At 40.0% G+C, this 19081-nt stretch overlaps 1 protein-coding gene across 4 annotated transcripts in view; it reads right to left on the bottom strand.

Moving 5' to 3' along the window:
• Positions 1–17036, bottom strand: part of CD47 (CD47 molecule) — a 62121-nt gene extending 45085 nt beyond the window's left edge. For all 4 annotated transcript variants that reach the window (XR_002775349.1, XR_002775350.1, XM_012810380.2 and 1 more), the window contains exons 1-2: positions 16871–17036; positions 5569–5916 (exon numbers count right to left, since the gene is read on the bottom strand). Coding sequence is in view for 2 of the 4 variants with exons in the window: in XM_012810380.2 (XP_012665834.1) it covers positions 5569–5916; positions 16871–16916 (394 nt within the window). In the remaining 2 variants the exon portion in view is untranslated. The remainder of the gene's footprint in view (positions 1–5568; positions 5917–16870) is intronic.
• Positions 17037–19081: the final 2045 nt, after the last annotated feature.

Consider the following 19081-nt stretch of genomic DNA (forward strand, 5'->3'; position numbering starts at 1 on the left):
CTCTCCCAAGTAGTGGGACTACAGGCACCTGGAACAATGCCTGGCTATTTTTTAGAGACAAGGTCTCACTCTTGCTCAGGCTGGTCTCAAACCCATGAGCTCAGACAATGCCTTGAGCTTCCCAAAGTGTTAGGATTACAGGCGTGAGGCACTGCCCTCAGCTGAGTCTTAGCTTTTAAAGAGAGTTTGGATTTCATTCCAAGAGCAAGGACAAGTGTTTGGAAGACTTCTAATAGGGAAGAAAAATAACCTGACTTATTTAAAATCTTCTCTGGCAGCCATGTGGAGAATGGATTACAGAGAAGACAGATCTGTCAGAAAGTTATAGAAACATCGGTAACTTGGAAGGTACAAGGACATAATCAACAAATACAGTCCTGAGTTGAGTCAAAGGAAGAGGACTAGAACAGGGATCCTGAAACCAGGAGCAATGGCTAAAAGAATAGGGATTTTTATCCTAAAGAAACATAAACTTGGGAGAAATACTAAAGCCCTCCCAAGGAGTGAGAAATGACAGCATAGCAAGTTTTAGCTTGACTTAAGGAAGAACCAAAACTGCCCGGTAATAGACCACAATCCTCTGGGAAGTAATAGTGTCTCATCATGTCAAGCACAGAGGTAAAAAGTTTGAATGACCAACTACCTGGGGCATGACAGAATTAATCTGTGAATTAGATGGTGAGATAAACTAGATGACTACTCAAGGACTCCAAGATTCTATGCAGAAATAAGAAATGTAAGAGACATTTCAATGACAGAGTGGGATTACAGAACAAAAAATGTATTATTGTCTAAGTGATTCTTAAGTTTATCAGAAGCACTTCAGCATTTATTCAAGCTTCACACACTCTCCCTTCTCACTACCACCCAAGCTTTTAATATGCTCCCTAAAGGTAAGTAGGGGTGGGGGGAGATGGATGTCCATGATTCATTCTCTCCTAGAGTTTAGCTCCTGTCACCGACATGAGTGAGTTAGCACTTCCTAGTATGTCACAGTGGGAAAAATTTGAGAATCAAGGAATTGGGTATCTAAGAACCAACTGAGATGCTGAGGGAAAAAATCCCCAATGTCTTATCTAAAACCACTTATATGACCATTAAACTACCGATTTGTTATGGTAGCATTGTCAGATGATGTCAACTCTTGTTTTCTGATGAAAAGTGAGACATGAATACTTCTCTAAGATCCCTTTTAGCTCTGAATTTCTATGACACTGAGAAAATAAATTAAGCTTAAAATGGGCTAAGAATAATATCAGGTATTTTTCCCATCTCACGATTAAGAAAGTTAATCCAAAGACATTCCCATCCTACTCTCGCCAATCTATGGATGATAACTCTGTCCCTCACTCTTCCCCCATTCTTGGTCAGACAGAGTGGTTCCCAGGGAAATGAACTTCCTGCTAATGGAAAGGCAAAGACTTGAGATTAAGAGGGTGTGGCCTGTGAATGTTTAAATTTTGCTTCCATGCTTAAGTGTTATTAAAACCCAGAACCTCATTTTTCTTATCTTATCTTACACAAAAATAGGACAACCTGGAAAAAAGATCACTTTGATCAACTAAATGTATTTCTCCTCCAAATAGACGCACACAAACCTCCACAAATGCAGAGAACGTTTCCACCAAAAAACAAGCAAACAAAAAATCACAGTAACAGTTACTACACTAAAATTCAAACCAATTGTTTGTTTGATGCCACGTATCGAGATGGCTTTTTTGATATGTTGACACCGCTAGGCTAGAGTCCTGTTATTTAATCAAACCCAGAATTCTAAGGTGACCCCCAAATCCCTGTATCTGATATACATGCCATTCATAATTCCCTAGCATGGGTATTAGATTATGAATATGTTGAATTTAATTTCCATGATTATGGTATGTCACCTGGCAAAAGAAAGTTTGCTGATGTAATTATAGTCTCCAATCAGTTGATTTTAAGAAAGGGAGATTATCATTGAGGGAGAGAGGGCTGACCTAATCAAGTGATACCCTAAAAGGTCTGGACTCTTTCTGGCAAAATAAATTCAGTATTTGAGAGAGATTCACAAAAGGATAATTCTCCTTCACTGGCTTTACATGTGCAAGGGATTATGTTCAAGTAATGGGGGCAACCTCTAGGAACTGAGAGAAGTCTCTGGAGAACATCCAGCCAGCAAAGAAACAGAGACTTCAGTCCTATAAACACGAGGAACTGAATTCTGCCACAATTATGTGATCTTGGAACCTTAAATTCCAGATAAGAATACAGCCTGGCTGACATCTTGATTTCAGTCCTGTAAGACTTGATCAGAAAACCCCGTCCCACCATGACCTAATAAATGGTCAGGTAAGTGGGGGTGGGGGGAGATGCATGTCCATGATTCTCTCGAACTCAACTTTTCAGCTACCATGTTTGTGGTTATGTGTTATGCAGCACCAGAAAACTAATACAAGGGCCTTACAATGTCTTTATGTCATCATTATAAACAGTGTATGTCATATTGATAAGGTGGAATCAGCAACTCTATTGAACTCAACATTTTAAATCAAAACTCCAATATCTTACTTAGACAAAATTAAAATTTAAACTTCCAAAATTTTGTATCATTAATAATAGAAATATGAGTAACAAATTTTATGACTACCATTATTTATACTTACTATTTGGTTACTGACAAGGTGTTTTCACAGAAATCATATATTATGGTGGTAAAAATACTGGGTTTTATGGACAGAGAGGTCTAGGTTAAAATCCTGGCACAAATCCTAGGTTAAATTGTTAAGACCTACACCTATCTCCAAGAGCTTCTGAGAAAATAACAAGACACGGCATAGAAAAAATATCTAGAATGTGTTCAAATAAATGTTAGGTCATTTTATTCTTCTCATTTGTACTGCAATCACTTCCTTGGAATCAGTGTTAATGTCTGAGTCATTACAGAACTCATAGGGCCTAGCACAGTGCCTGACACATAACAGGCACTCAATAAATCTCCACTAAGAGAGATGCTACCTTATTGATCTCAAACATTCTGTGATGAAGACGATATCCCCCAGTACTGAGAAGAATCTGAAGGCTAGTTTTTTATCCAAGTTTTCTTAAGCTAGAAAATGTTACAGGATAGAAAAAACAGCTTTCTAAATTCAAGTCTGGTGCTCTTTGCATAGTACTATAGTATGCAGAGGCATCAAAGTTATATAAAACTGTATCTTACTGTTTTCCTAGTGCTGCTCAAGAAGTAAAAAAGAGGGGCACATAGAATGGTCACCACTACCTGCATTCTATTAGGTGGAATTCAATTCCCTATTGAGTCTTTTCTATTTCTCATTTATGCTTATATCTGTAGATCTGCCAGAAAGCACAGCCTAGTAAAAATGGTTTCTAATGCCTATTTACAAAGTCCCCAGGATGGGTAAGTATCCTCACTACAACAAATTTGTATTCCATAGTAAGAGGCCTGCCTTATTTAACGTTTTTTTGTGTTTTTTTTTTTTTCCAGTAAAAAATGGGTGCAAAATCATAGCACCAGATGTGGGCAAAGATGTAAAGAAGCTAGACCACTCTTATGTTTCTAAAGGGAATGTAAAATGAAACCGGCACTCTGGAAAAAAGCAGTTTGGCAGTTTCTTTAAAAACTATACATACACTTACCACCAGAAATTATACTTCTAAACATTTATCCCAAAGAAATAAAAACTATTTCTACATGAGAACCTGTACACAATTTTTCATTTGTTATTACTGAACTGGAAACAACCCAAATATCTTACAAAAAGGGAAAGGATTAAGCTGTGATATATCCACACCATGGGACACTCCTCAGTAAAAAACCCTTATGCCTGATGGATGCGACAGCTTGGACAGATGTCAAGGGCACAACCTGAAAAGATCGATCACCTATTGTATGACTCCATTTATAAAACATTGTTGAAATGGCAAAATTACACAGATGGAGGACGAATTAGTGTTTATCAGATTACGTACAGTGGGAGGTAGGTCTGTGCCTGTAAACAGACAGCACGATGGAAACTGTACATTTTGTCAGAAAAATTTTAAGGAGGTAGTAAATGATCTAACTTCAGTCACTCACGGTAAATCTGACTGACCGATTAGATCCCTCCTACAAGGTATGTGGGTATGTATTTATTTTTTAAAAAGTGCGTTAGCTCAAATTAATATCAAGAGAAAAAGTTACAATGTAAGAGAGATTTCTGAGCAGAAAACTCTCTGAATTCTCCTTACTTGCTCTGAGTCATCCTGCCATTCCTCACTGCACACAAATCCCTCTCATATCACTCTAGGCTAGCTTCTGCAACTTTATACCTTACAAAATAAATATCCTAGGAAAACACCTAACGCTCACAGCATTCTTTGATTTACCGAGAACTTGTCCACACGAGATCTCATCTGATGCTCATTAGACTCTGTAGAACACATGAACAGTAATATCTACTTTTATCCCCATTCTGAAGATGAGGTCACTTGGATCCAGCCAAGTAACTTCTCAAGGTCACAAAGGTGAATAGTAAAGGCTGAATGGGGGATATAACTCAGAGCTCCTCATTCCCAGTTCTGAACAATGTCAAAATATTTCATCAAACTAGACAGCGCATTCTCAGTCTCGTAGCAGACATTTTATAATAGTCAATCAAACTGAATTGTTCTGATCCCATCTAGAACAGAGGTTCTCAAAGTAGGATTGATCTCAAGATCAGTAATATGACTGATGATTCTCAACAGAGATTTCAAAACACAAAGTTAGAATGTACTTGTATATGTCAGAAGAAATCAGCTACAACAGCAAGAAATGGCATGGAAAAGAGGCTGTTTACTTCAGCTAACTTTACTATTTTATACAACTCATGAACCTACATTTGTAGAGAGGGCAGAATCACAATGCTGTAACCAAGCCTAAATTCAAATAAATCAATTTGGATCCCTAACCTGTCCACATTTTGGCCAATGTAAAGAATACCAAAGCAAGGCTAAGTAAAGAAAACCTCAAGAAATCATCCATGATCACCAGATTAAATCTCCTGATTCTCCTTTTAATCTATTCTCTCCAGAATAGAATGTGGATTAATGTGTCTGAGACTTGCCAACTCTCGGTTACAGGGAGGGGGGAAGGCAGGAATGGAGGGACAGAGGGGGTAAAAAAAGGAAAGGAAATGAAAAAGGAAAAAGGAAAGGGAAGAAGAGGGGAAGGGAAAGGAAAGGAAGGGAAAGAAAAAAGGAAGTAAAAAGGCTGAAAGGTAAAACAATTGGAAACAAGCTTGAAAATTAATCACAGGAAACAAAGTACTTCTGCTGGTGGTAAACAGCAAAGCAGAGGAGATGACCCTACAATCAACTACCCAAATAGAAGTTGCCTAACCAAAAGTCTGAGACCCATACAATAGATAAATTAACAGTAAACAAGTTTCACAGCAGAAAGTAGAAGAGTAAGTAAAATGGGACTCATAATCTTAAAGCTACTATTAATAGCCTGCTTTTTGATTCAAAGGAGCTTTCAGCCCTTTACCTCCTTTCTAATAGGATCAGGTTGTAACAGGACAAATGAAAAGGAAGCTTTTAGAGAAGTCTTACCAATACGGTATTTTACTTCTATCGTTGTTTCACCTTCTCTGCTCAATACTGTTACTTCGCAAGTGTAGTTCCCTGGGACAGCATTACTCTGATGCATCATCAAGGTGGCATCTCCTTTTAGTAATTCTGAGATCTTGATTCCTGAAGTCTTAAAAGCAGAGTCGTGAGTGGAACGGTTGTCAGATCCGTCAAAGGTGTAAATGTCTTTTCCTTTAAATTTCCACTTCACGTACACTTCATTTGTGTTTTCTGCCTCCATATTAATGACAAAGCACGGGATGGAAATAGTCTCATTGCACACAGTATATTCTACAGATTTTGTTTTGTTAAATAGTAGCTGAGCGGATCCTGAAAAAGAAAAAGAAAAATATTTTATTTAATTATTGAATTCTATAACGTGAGATCTTAGGTATGTTAATCCTTAAATCCTTAAGATAAAGAGCATTATTGCAATTGTTCATTTATGTAAGCAGTGGGTAGCAATGGAGAAGAGAAAACCTGAAAGGTAGAAAGCACAAACACATTATCTTAATATTAACTTGCGCAGCTGGCAGACAACACCGTAACTGTTCTTTATTCATTCTCAGTAATACAAAGTATATCACCATGCAACTTGGGAATCCATTCAGGTACTGTGTTGGAACATGCAGGGGTAGGATCTGGCTTTGGAAGCTTTGAAGTAATCGTTCCTGCCTACTGATATATGTAGAAAAATATTGCTACTACCATGGGAAAATTTTGAACAGAAAATCAAACCAAATATTATATTCAATCTCAACTGCAATATACTTCTTCTAAATAGAAACTGCTGAACTGATATGAAATTTATCTCTATCCTTATGCTACATTTCCAAAAAAAGCGGCAGGTTCTACTATACTTCAGTACCACGTATACAAAGTAAAGCAGATGAATCAAATCACATCTTTCCACTAGGATGGAAAGTCTTGGAATACTAATGAGAAAAAAACATTCTCTGTGGCTATTTTCCCATTGCAAAATATAGACAGCAACAGACATTTTATTCGCATGTTTTACAAAGGCTTATATACAAATGAATGGCATTTTCCCACCCCCATGTTTCATTGATGTTACAGAATAACAATTCTCTAATGCATATTACAGGTATTTCTTCCTCCAAGAAACCCTACACCATTCAAAAAGGTAAGAAACAGGTTGAAATCAAAGCAGTTACTGCTAATAAGTAAGAGTATATCCTAACAACTCTTCTCAGTAGGATGAACTACTAGTGATTGCCCTATGAAAGAGGGTCTAGGTAACTATATCCAACCACTCACCATTCAACTAAAATGTACAAAAAGGTAGGGAAACTGCAGTTGTCTTCCATAGTCTCCAGCCAATTAGTAACTCTTTTATCTAAGTAGCTAGTTGGCTTTTCCCACAAAAAAGCACAGAGCACTAACAAATATAAGTAAAATGTCAATTTTGTTAATAGTTCATTCTTAAGATTCTTCCTTTTATATAAACTGGAATGAAAATCAGAGGCAAAGAATATTATTTTCTAAGAATACTATTATAATTTAGTAAATGCTCATTGGATTGAAAGCAAGGACGCAATAGAATATGAACTGGATGGTGTCAAAATCTGAGTACAAATTCCATCTCTGCCACTTTTTAGTGCACCACCTGAGGCAACTCACTTCTGGGTGCCTTGGTTTACTCTCTGAAAGTAGAGGATCAAAAAGAAACCCTGGGCTACTTCACAGAATTGTGAGCAATAAAGGAAAATGTATGAGCAATGCCCTTTTAACACTGGGCTGTAAGAATGTAGCTGATACTATAAAAACTGGATAATCTGACATTTTAATGAATGATAAGGACCTTCTCTGACTAGTCCAGACTGCTATATTTCTGGGATTGCAGTCTGAACCAAACTTGTGGACATTCACAGCTCACCTCTGCCCAGTTTTCTACATTTCTAGCCACCCCAATACTAGAAAGCCCCAGGTAAAACCTGGGCTTCCAAACTATATTCTTCAAAACCGTGGAGTTGTGAACTACCTTCCCCGAGAGAAAAGCATTGCAGGGTATACAAGGGAGTAAAGGGGTGACGATGTTGGAATTACAAAGGAAGGCAAGTGGCAGAAAATGTGGTGAAAGACTTTGAAGTGGATACAAAGATTACTGGGTGTCCTCTCAATGGAGTGATGGGCACTGTCTAACAGATCCATTAGTATGGTCTGATTCTACAGGAGCCTATGCCTTTCACTGACTTTGGGCTATTTTATAATAATGTAAGTTGCAGAAAATTGACAACAATGCAAATCATTGTTGTCTATACATATATAAATAAATTTTGTTCAGCAACTGACTTCTACCAGGTGAGAGAGAAGATCCCAAAATAATTATATTTCACTGCCCTGAGAATATTGGCCAATTTTGCATTTATGGGCAAATTCATTTCAGCATTCCTGATTGCCTATAAATGTGCCTGTTTTTCTGATATTCTTTTAAAAGGGTTTTACCTTCTTGTTGGTTTGCTTGTTAATGAGTGAAATAAAATCTTTGACATGTGCTCATTTTATATCTACATGAATAATAGTTTTACTTTTGGAAAATTATCCTTTAAAAAAAGAGATCCAAGTGAACAGCTCAGTTATCCTATCAAACTTTTTGAGAAGGCTCTAAGTAAGCAAGAAGTGGTTGGTGAACACTCCACATTTTCATAACTTATGTTTAGAGAATGATTTTTCTAAAAAATAGAAAAATTAATTACACTGCATTGTCTGTTCTAATAAAATCATTTTACAGCTGAAACAATTTAAGTACAATAAACGCTATCAATAAATTTAAAATAAAATTGACCTAGATGAGCCATAATTTGAATAACCTTTGCACTAATAATAAATAAGGATAGTTCAAAAATATCACTTCAACTGTTAACTACAACTTCAATCTCCATAAATATGCATAACAACTATTAACTAGTAAAATCATCTGATTTGGGTTTTTCTCTTTGGCCAACTGCCTTCTGATAAAACAGCAAAATATAAAAAAGCAAATCGCACATAGATAATTAACATAAATAAGAAAATTCTGAATAAACAGATAAGCTTATGGCAATCTAAATCAGAAAGAGAAAAATGTAACCAAGAGCAATCTAAGAGTTACAAATTAGCAAAGAAAAGTGGAAAATTATTTTGCATCAAATGGCAAAATACTGGTCTGTGCCAGTATTGGTGAATACAGATCACCAACCCAAACCATCTCAGACCACAGTTCTGGAAACAGCTATGGAGTGGCAGAGAAGGCACAATCCATGTAGTCACAGCATACAGGTCCAGCTTGGAAAAATGTGAAAACACACAAAAAATTACCTGATCTGAACAATGGGATAGGATGTGGAGAAACAATGAAAAAAATGTAGAAATTATCTTTTAGGAGCTCACAATTTTCATATGGGGGATGATAAGTACTTTATATGATACCAAATCATAAGTGTTTTCCTTTCTGTGTGAATAAGAGTAATCAGTTTTATAAATTTCTAGGAAAATTTATGTTGCTACTAGGAAAGCACAGAGAGTGTCACGGGGCTTTGAAACTTTTACCTTTTGTACATGTTCCCCCATGTAAATTTTCTCTCCTTTTTGACAACTCTTTAATCATTCTCCTTTGCCTCTTACCCTGTGCCCTCTAAGAGTCCTCCCTCCCTATGTCTTCATTCAAATTGAATCCTTCAGAGGAGGATCCAGAACCTTCCAATACTCCCCACCTATCAACTCACCTGCAACTCCAACTATCCACGCCTCTTTCCCTCCCACTTTCTCCTTTTCAAAATGAATCTCTTTACCTGAGACCTAGTTCCCATTTCTGCCTCCACACCCATCTATCTCCTCAAAGACTCTCTCTAGTTGAATATTAGCTTCTCATGTCTCCATATCTCATTTGTAGAGTGCTGTGCTTTACTTTAAGTCTTTTTAAAAAATGCTTTTATATTCTTCAACTTAAAAAGAAAATTCCCTTATACTTGCCCCTCTCTTCCCCAGCATCCCCAAATTACAATGTATATGAGTCTCTTCACTCCAATTCACACCTTAAATCTTTGTCACCTGGCCTCCGCCCTTCATGACTATTACTTCTTTATCAAAGTCGCCAACAATCCCTTGTGAAAAATAAAATGTGCACGGTTCACTTTCCATCTTGACTTTTCTACAGTTCCTGCACCAGTGGGAAGCTCCTTTCCTGCTCTGGTCTCTTGGCCTCTATGGTGTTTCTTTTAATTTTTTTTGCAGTTTTTTGGCTGGGGTTGGGTTTGAACCCACCACCTCCAGCATATGGGACTGGTGCCCTACCCTTTTGAGCCACAGGTGCCACCCTATGGTGTTTCTTGATTATGAATTTCCTCCTGCTTTCTTTATTGAAATATATTTTTTGATTCACACTAAATGTTCATGTTTCTAAGGACTTCATACTCAACACCCCCATCTCCACCAATATTCTCCCCAACTTCCATGGTTTTATCCTGTACACTATTTCTAAGCTTCACCAGGCCTTCTCTTTCCTCTAAACTACAGACATTGGATGGCCACCTGGCTGTTGTACATTTCTACTTGAATGTACTACATTTACAGTCAACATGTCTGAAAACCTACTTACCCCCTCCCCATGCTTCACCTATTATCTACCAGTCAACCAGACCTAAAAGTCATGATAGAATCTTCCCTTTCCTTAGCCATGGAAAATTTTTGGTTATTTAATAGTTCCCAAATCCAACATCTGTTGAATGAATGATTAAGACACTTATCTTTTCTCCCTTGAACTATTGCCATAACCTCCTAACTGGCTCCCTGCCTCCATCCTGAAGATTTCTCCATCTCAGGCCCAATATATTTTCCACAGTTCCTAAAATAACTGTTCTAAATGCAAATGTAAATTCCTTTCCCTAATATACTTTAACAACACCTTCCTGCCTTTCCAGGCTAAATTCTTAGTACGTTAGACTCAAAATACAAATGAGGTCCTTCAACATCTTTTCTAGCCCTACCTCCTGTATTCCCTCATTTCCAAACTAAGCTCCAATCATAATGACCTTCTTGCAATGGCATGACCATGGAAATGTACTCTTATCTCCCCATATCTTAGTACATGCTGTTCCCCCAGCCTGAATAAGCTTATACTGTTCACTGGGTATAGAAGGGTGTCTAATAGGTAAACAGCACATTTTGGAGCCAGACTCTGGTTCAAGACTCAGCTCAAGCACATCTTAGTTGTAAGCTTCGGCAAGTTACTTAATCTCTGTACTTTCATTTCCTCATCTATGAAATGTGAAAATTGATAGTCTACAAATATTAACCTCATAGAGATTTTGTCAAATTTAATAAGAAAACAAACTTAAAGGCCTTATTCTAGTACCTTTCACATACACAGCAAGTGCCCCATAAATGGCAGCTATGGCTTGCTAACTTTTGCTCTTCTTGCTGAAGCACAGTTGAAATGTTCGATCCTCCTTCCCTTTCCTATCACCACTCTCCTGTATGCCTTCCCTCCTCATTGCTCCCTGTCTCCTCCTACGAGTCACTGTACCTACTACCAAACATTACCATTACTGTTCACTTAACTGAGCCATTAGGTTAAGTCTTTATTTGGTCTTTATTTGGTATCCCAAAGATTTAACCCAGGGTCCAGAAAGCAGAATACCTTTCTTATCAATGCAAAAGGTTTTAAGTATGAATCCAAAGAAAGGAAAATCTAAAGATCATATGGCAGGAGATTCACTCTTCTTCCATATTGCAAGAGACTCTTCTATTGTTTCTCACTTCTACATACTTGGGTCACGAAACTTGGAAGCTGCATATTTTAATGGAAAAATTCAAATCAGATGCATGGTTGGGCAGAAAAGTTCCTTAAAAATCCCATGAGTGAATGGGTGGAGAGAGGGGGATTGCAGGGATCACATCTGAGGTTTATCTTACAGGGGTACAAGTGAATCTTTCTAAGAGTAGAATGTGAATGTTTTAAAACAATAACTGAGAAAATGACATGAAGGCTGTGTTGACCAGTTTGATGGAAGTATTTCGGATTGCATGTGAAAACCCCACACTGTACCCTAGAAGTGCATTAATGTACATAGTTACCATTCAATAAAAAAAAAAAAAATCCCATGAGTGTGTCTAAGAACAATCTTCCTAGAGGGTGCTGTTCACACTGGGTCTTGAAGAATGAGTAGGAATATTATGGAAAAGAAAGGGCTTTCTAGGAGAGTAAGTAACATGTATACAGTGGAATGAAAGAAGTGAACAACTGAACACAGAAAATTATTCAGGTGAGCTCTGGGAAATGAGATTGAAAAAGATGGTTAAGAAAAATGTAAAGGCTTCCTTAAATGTCATGCTGAGAAGTTCAGACTTGATAATATTAAGCAATAGCAAATCACTTAGATTCATTTTCATTTTAAAAAGTAACATTTACAGAGTATGAAGGCTAGACCGAGGGCAGGAAGGGAAAGGAGAAAGGCAGATCCATTAAAAGAATACTACAGCAGTCCAGGTAAACAGCAACTGGAGAGATGGTCTAAAAACTACAGTGATCAACAGAAGTCAGATGTGGAAGGTGAGAACGGTAAAGAGGTAAATTTAAGAACTGTTAACTAAAATGGTATGTATAATTAGTTAGACTATGGATTAATTATAGAAAAAAGAGACTTAAAGATTTAGGGCGAATACTCTTTCAATATTTATCAAGCTGAGTGTTAAAGTATCTGCAGCACAATAAAATGAAAATATACAGTAAATCCAGGGGTGTATGAATCTGGATTTAAGAAGAAAACCCTGAACTATAAATACTTGGTAATCGCCAAAAATAAAGCTGGTAATTGAAATCATGAACATAAACAAGATTGTATAGCAAATACAGCAGGTGGCAGAGAATAAAATCTTGGGGAATACCAGTATTTATGGAACAAAGAGACAAAAAGGAATTAGCCAAATAAGTGAAAAAAAGCGAGAGAAATAGAAGAGGCATCAAAGCATACCCCTACAGACAAAGGTAATGTCTTATCATGGACAAAATAGATGTTATGTGGGATAAGTAAAACAGCCTCTGGATTGAAAATTACAACATCATTTTAGCTTCTTAATGTGTGGCGATGTCAATGGACTAGTGGGATCAGATGCACATTATATTTGGGAAATGAATGAGAAGGCATCAGTAATTCTCTTTCAATAACTCTGGCAGTCAAAGAAAGCAGAGGGAGAAGGCAACAACTGAGATTGTGAAGGTGGGAACAAGGGCAAAAAATGTTGGTTTTTCTTGGGGGATTTTGTTTTTCTTCTAATATGGAGTGAAACTTAATCGTGTCTGCAAGTGAAAGAGAAGATCTAAGAGGCAAGATTGAAGAATTAAGTTGACAGAGCAAGTCTGCAAGACAGTCACAGTGAAGGAGTGGTAGGTAAGTTGTTCCTTCCTTGGGAGAGGAAGAAAGTATTCTTCTGAAATTGAGGAAGGGAGGAGAATGAGATGAAGGTTGTCTAAGATATTATAGATTTGTTTAGAAATAGTGGGAGGGAAGCTGAGGGAGTCTAAACCACACACCACTATTTTTTGCAGTGGAGTAGGAAGTTAATTATCTGCTCAAAATGGATGCCACTAAGGTAAAGAGACAAAGCTCATGAGTAAAGATACCTGCCAGAAATGAATCCTACCAGTTTCTGCCCTCGGAACAAGTTCCCGGCATGAAGACCTAAAGTCTCAAAGTAAATCAGGTTAGGGACAAAAAGATGATCTAGTCAGATCTCTCCTCAAGGGAGACTAAAATAAAGCTCTGGGGTAGGGGAACCCACAAATTTTATGTAGTTCTGACTCAAAGCAATCGCCCCACTGGATTCAGAAGTGGTCTTATAAGAATGGAGGTGGTTAACTTAGAATTACAGAGCGTGGAGCAGTTTAATCCATAATTGTGGCCTTATTGAGCACTTAAAATATATTAAGAGCCACCAAGAGATAAAAACAAAATATCCCTACTGTCTATAAACTATTTTTTAAGGTATTAAGAGGCACACAGTTTGGAATTTGTCTATCTGCCCAAGAGGGCCTTACAAAGTGCTTAGAGCATAGCATTAGCTCATAAACTTGCTAAAATGAAAAAAGCAATTCTGATAGATCATGCACTGGCCAAGCCCTCTGCCTTGCCTTTTAACCTACAGATGTGATATGTATTCAAATATACACATTAATTCTCCTAATCGAAACCTCAAAGCCTGGTATATTGAGCAGATTCTAAGTCTTATGCAACTGTTCCATGGATCTGGAAAGAAATATTCAGAAATGAGTGTCACTCCTAATTTCAGTTTCACATTCATGTAACCACAAAAAGGAAAAACCAGTTTCTATTCTATTAATCTAGGTATATCAGAATCAAATATCCTGGGTGCTCTGTATTTTTTACCTTAGTCTAAAAAATTGATCCAATGCTGTTATTCTTATTCCTTTATCATAGAAGAAATATCTTCACTAGCGCACAAAGTAACTTTATAACCCAAGAGAGTATTATATTAAGCTGAGATATAAGATATGAAAATAGAGAAATTTTTACCTTCTATAGAAAGCTAAGACCACAAAACCGACTTAGGTAAAATGGCTAACTGAAAAATTACATCACCAAAAGAATATTACTGTATTTTAAAATAATACCTATACTAGCTATAGCTGAAATCACATTAAGGAATACAAATTTAATTTTGGTAATATGAGTGATTACTTTGGACTTTGAATATTTATCCATTGGGGGGGAAATACCTATTTTTCATCTTTAGAACTTGGCCTTTCAAATCTCCATTAACAACTCAGTGGCAAAGATAAAACATCTGCCAAAACACAGATGACAGCATGAGCAAGTGTCCTAATGGCAGGCATTTAGCGGAATGCTTTACACACTGCTTCTAGACTGCTGGGACAGCCCCATAAATAAGTACTTTTAAATAGACATTTACTTCCTTAAAACGGCAACTTGTATTTAAAAATAATATATTCTTTAGGAGAAAAGAAAACATTTTCATTCAAACAAGCCAAATTACTACTAGACTTAGAAAATAAAAAATTTTTTAAATTCATTCATGCAGACCTTTGATTTTTTACATGTTTACTTTGAACAAAGAAAAATCTACCATACAAAGACAGTTCATGTCACTGTCATTATTTATTTAAGGTTGTATTTACTAGCTAGTGAATACCACCAAAACTGTTGATGTGTTTTTAAACAAAATCTAATTGGAATATGGAGGGCACAGGGAGGATAGAAACACAGTAATTCATTCCACATCTCCTAAACCATTACACTGGGTTGCAGTTTCTCTATAATTGGATGAAATAGGTGTATGTGATAACTTCTTTTACCACAAAGGTCACTGAAACCGGAGAGGTTGCTAGGAAATGGCCTGATTACCAGTGCTTTACAAGTAAAACTGAAAAAAAAAAAAAACCCAAAACTTCATTACTAATGAATGTATGAATCAGTGCCTTTCTTAATCATCCTGGACTCTAAATTCAGTCCCCAATCCCTTGGCTTGTAACTACTTTTGTTCTGAGACTATTAACATCTCTTCATACATGGTACATTTGAAGCTACATATTAAATACACATGGATCTATTTTATGACAAGCATTACCATTCCCTCTTTTATATTTCACATTTAAAGAACTCAAATGCATAATGCCTGTATTTTTTTCAGGTTAACATTAACTAAGCAGAATAAAATACTATAAATTAGGAATTTTACGACTCTGTGCAATGTGAATACATTACTATTGTGTGTAAATAAGGGCCAATTATATGTGATCTTAACTTTTACTAAAGATTGCCTAATATAATACCTCTCCCACAAAGTACTATTCCAACAGTTCTAATCTGCTTGAAAACAGGACTCTCCTTATTTTAAAAACAGTACATAGTTTACACTTTTTACAATTCAGACTAGTTTTGAATCAGTGATATTGTATTACAAATTTATATTTGGTTCAATATGAAGGCTTTCGCTTATACAACAGATACCTGAAAACAATATTAGTTTGGTTATAAAGACAGTAATGGCAACAAGCATAATAAGGAAGATTGACAGGAAACACTACCTAACATCCACCATAGAGGTCTTGATTATTTACAGCTCCAACATGCCAGGATGCTTGGGGAGGAGAGAAAGTGGAAAGCAGGGACTTAAGGGCGTCTGGGAAATCGCTCAAAGTCACAAGCCTTTAAGAACACCACATGGAGGCTAATAATCTCTTTTAAAACCAAATTAATTTAGCATTCTAGGCTAAATGTAACAATGCTGTTCCTGGCACTCAAGTGCAATTCTGAATCTTACAGAAAGTTCACAAAAGGCTCTACAGATGCGAAACGTGAACAGTCACTGTAGAGCCATGCACATCCCTGCTCCTTCCTCATTTCTTACAAATGAAGCACGCGTTTCTAAAAAGCGAAATGGATTCCAAAAGCTTGGGGTGGGGTGAGGTGGGGTGGGAGGCTCCTTTGGCATCGAAAGACAACAAATCCCACTCTGCTACACGTGTTTTTTCTTGAGGTTACTGTCTTCAGTATTTTAGGCACAATCTAAATTACTTTTAAAAGATTCCTCCAAATAAAGAGGGAAAACTTCAAAGCACATTTTGGAATGTATGTGTTCAAGTGGCCGATGGGGCGTGGGAGGGGGTCACGCCAGGAAGCTTATTTCTAGCATTAAAAACAACAGCAAAAAATAATGCGGCCGGAAGATTCATCTGATTCAATGCTGAGTTGGAAATTAAACTAACGTGTCCTTTACTTCCCCTTCGCTCTTGTTTTCAAGAAGACAAACAGCAGAAACCCCTTCTTGTTGACTTCGCCAAAATGCGCACTTCCATCGCAAGAGGCCCTGGCCCTCCCCCACCCTCCGTCAACTCCCAAAGCGTGTAATCTCCGGGAAGGGAGAGAGGTGCGAAAGAAGGGGTTCCTGTTAGCTGCCACCCCCTCGCCTCCGATCGCGCCTTTTCTTTCTTCACAGTTAATTTCTGCGCGAGGTGCGCGGTTTGGAGTCTTCCTGGATGCAAGCATTTGGCGACAGAGAGTGGGGTGAAGGAGATGAGCCCCGCTCTCACTCCGGGGGAAGAGGAAGGCTGAGGAGAAGCAGGAAGGAAGGGGGCGCCCGACTCCCCGAGGGGCCCTCCCACGTCTGCGCTCCCGGCCCGCGCGACTGTTGCCCGGGCCACCTTCTCTGGGCGCCTCGGGGAGGAAGGACTGGGGCTCAGCCCACACTCCGGCGGGGGAGAAGAGCCATCAGCCGCAGGGCTGGGGGCGAGGGAGGAACCACTCACCGCAGGACGCCGAAGTCAGCAACAGCGCCGCAACCAGGGGCCACATCTCTGCGCCTGCCGCGGGGTCGCCGCCGCCGCCGCCACCGGTGTCTGGAGCAGCCGCCGCGGCTGTTTCTGGCAGCACCGACCGCCGCCGCCCGATGCTAGCAGGACCCGCTGCCCAGGCTGCCCGGCCGCGCGCATGCGCGCTCCCTCCGCCCCACGCCCGCTCCACCGCCCGCGCGAGCCGCGCACGCGCACTCGACCCCGCCCCGCCGCCGCGGCTGTTGACGCTGCGATCTCCCGGTTGCGAGCTGTGGTCCCGGCTCCCATCCGCTCCGCGGAGGCCAGATGCCCGCTCCGAGGCGGTGGCGAACGCCCAGTTTCCTGGTCACGTCCTGCCGCACCCGCCACCCTCTGAGCTCCGTGTCCTCGCCCACCGCAGGAGGTTGAGCGTGTGTTCCCACGCTTACGGGGGACCTCACCCGAGTCTTCGCGCGGTTCCCCTCCAGCCTCTCACACAGCCCTGGGCCCCACTGTCCTGTCGCCACTTTTCCTCTCCTGGCTTTCACTCCCACCCTCACGCTTCAGGGACCCTGCGACCGCGGAACATCGACTGCCGCACCAGCGTCTGGCCCCCCTCCTCTTCCGAGACCTGACGGACGCCTAGGCTTGCTCCTCCACCCATTCCCCCGCACCCTGCCTAGCCTCGCTCCTGCACCTGTTCCTCAGCACTCCGTCTAGGCTCGCTCCTGCACCCATTCCCCCGCACCGTGCCGAGGCTCGCTCCTGCACCCATTCCCCCGCACTCCGCCTAGGCTCGCTCCTGCACCCATTCCCGTGCACCCTGCCTAGGCTTGCTCCTGCACCCATTCCCCCGCACTCCGCCTAGGCTCGCTCCTGCACCCATTCCCCTGCACCCTGCCTAGGCTCGCTCCTGCACCCATTTCCCCGCACTCCGCCTACGTTCGCTCCTGCACCCATTCCCCCGCACTCCGCCTAGGCTTGGTCCTGCACCCATTCCCCCCGCACCCTGCCTAGGCTCGCTCCTGCACCCATTTCGCCCGCATCGTGCCTAGGCTCGCTCCTGCACCCATTCCCCCTCACCCTGCCTAGGATCGCTCCTGCACCCATTTCCCCGCACTCCGCCGCGGTCCCCAGAGCGCAGTCCGCGCGGGACGTCTGTTCTCTTCCCAGACGGACAGTGAGCCCGAGGGCGCCGCGTGCAGGGCCGGAGGAGCCCGCGTCCCTGCCCGCAGGGAGCCTCAGCTTTCTCGCCCCTCGCGGGCTCCGCTCGCTCTGCTCAGGTAGCCCGCTCTGGCTTCTTTGTTTCTGTCCCATGTGGTTCTTTTGCCTCTTTCTCATTTGGTTCTTTAGTGTTTCCATCCTCTAGTGTTTCCTTCATCAAACATGTTTCATTCCAGGTGGTTAACATCTTAAAATGTGAACACCAAAACCGAAGGGACTGTGAGGCATTCTTGAGAACCCGCATTAGGAAGTACTTCTAAGACATCCGGCAATATCATGGAGCTTAGTCTGTGACTGCACCATGCGCAGCCCTCTGCTCTGTCTGGCTTTAACAAGCTTGAAAAATGGGTTCGAAATGTGGCTTCAAGCCACAATATGGACAAGACCTTTGAATATATCGCAGAATCACACAGGCCACATCATTCATACCGAAGCAAAAGCCTTTGTAAAGCTACCTTTAACATTTATCCTAACTGATGAACTCTCTTGTCAAAATGTCAGACTCCGGTGCCTGCTCTAATGGGGTATCTTCTCCACTCCTTTGATTGTTTTTCTCTTACCTGCTGGAAAAGAAAGCAATTTTAGCGCCACAATAGCCCTCTTCTCCAAATCCTATACCCAGAGAGTCTCCTTCTAAACATCCCATCGCCACAGTAATAAAATCCAGGAAATAAAATTTGCTCTCTCTGTGATACTCTGTACCAGTGCTTTTTCCTGTTATTGTTTTGAATGGAAATCTGCCCCACAGCATTATCAATTCTTTTAAATCAGAGAGAGCCTTTTAAGTATTTTTTCCTCCCAAGATTTCCCTTGAACTGGGCAAACAGAAAGGGTTTAGTAAATGTGTTGATGTGACTTGAGGCAAGCATTGCTCTAGTGAAATTTGATTGTTTTTTTAAATGATTAGAAAAAGAAAGAAAAACAATTGTCTGGCAGACATCTCACTAAAACAATGGTTAATAATTATGGTGATAATGATTTGAA

This window comes from Otolemur garnettii, unplaced genomic scaffold (assembly GCF_000181295.1).
Source record: "Otolemur garnettii isolate 467f Iridium unplaced genomic scaffold, OtoGar3 scaffold00131, whole genome shotgun sequence".
NCBI lineage: Eukaryota > Metazoa > Chordata > Mammalia > Primates > Galagidae > Otolemur > Otolemur garnettii.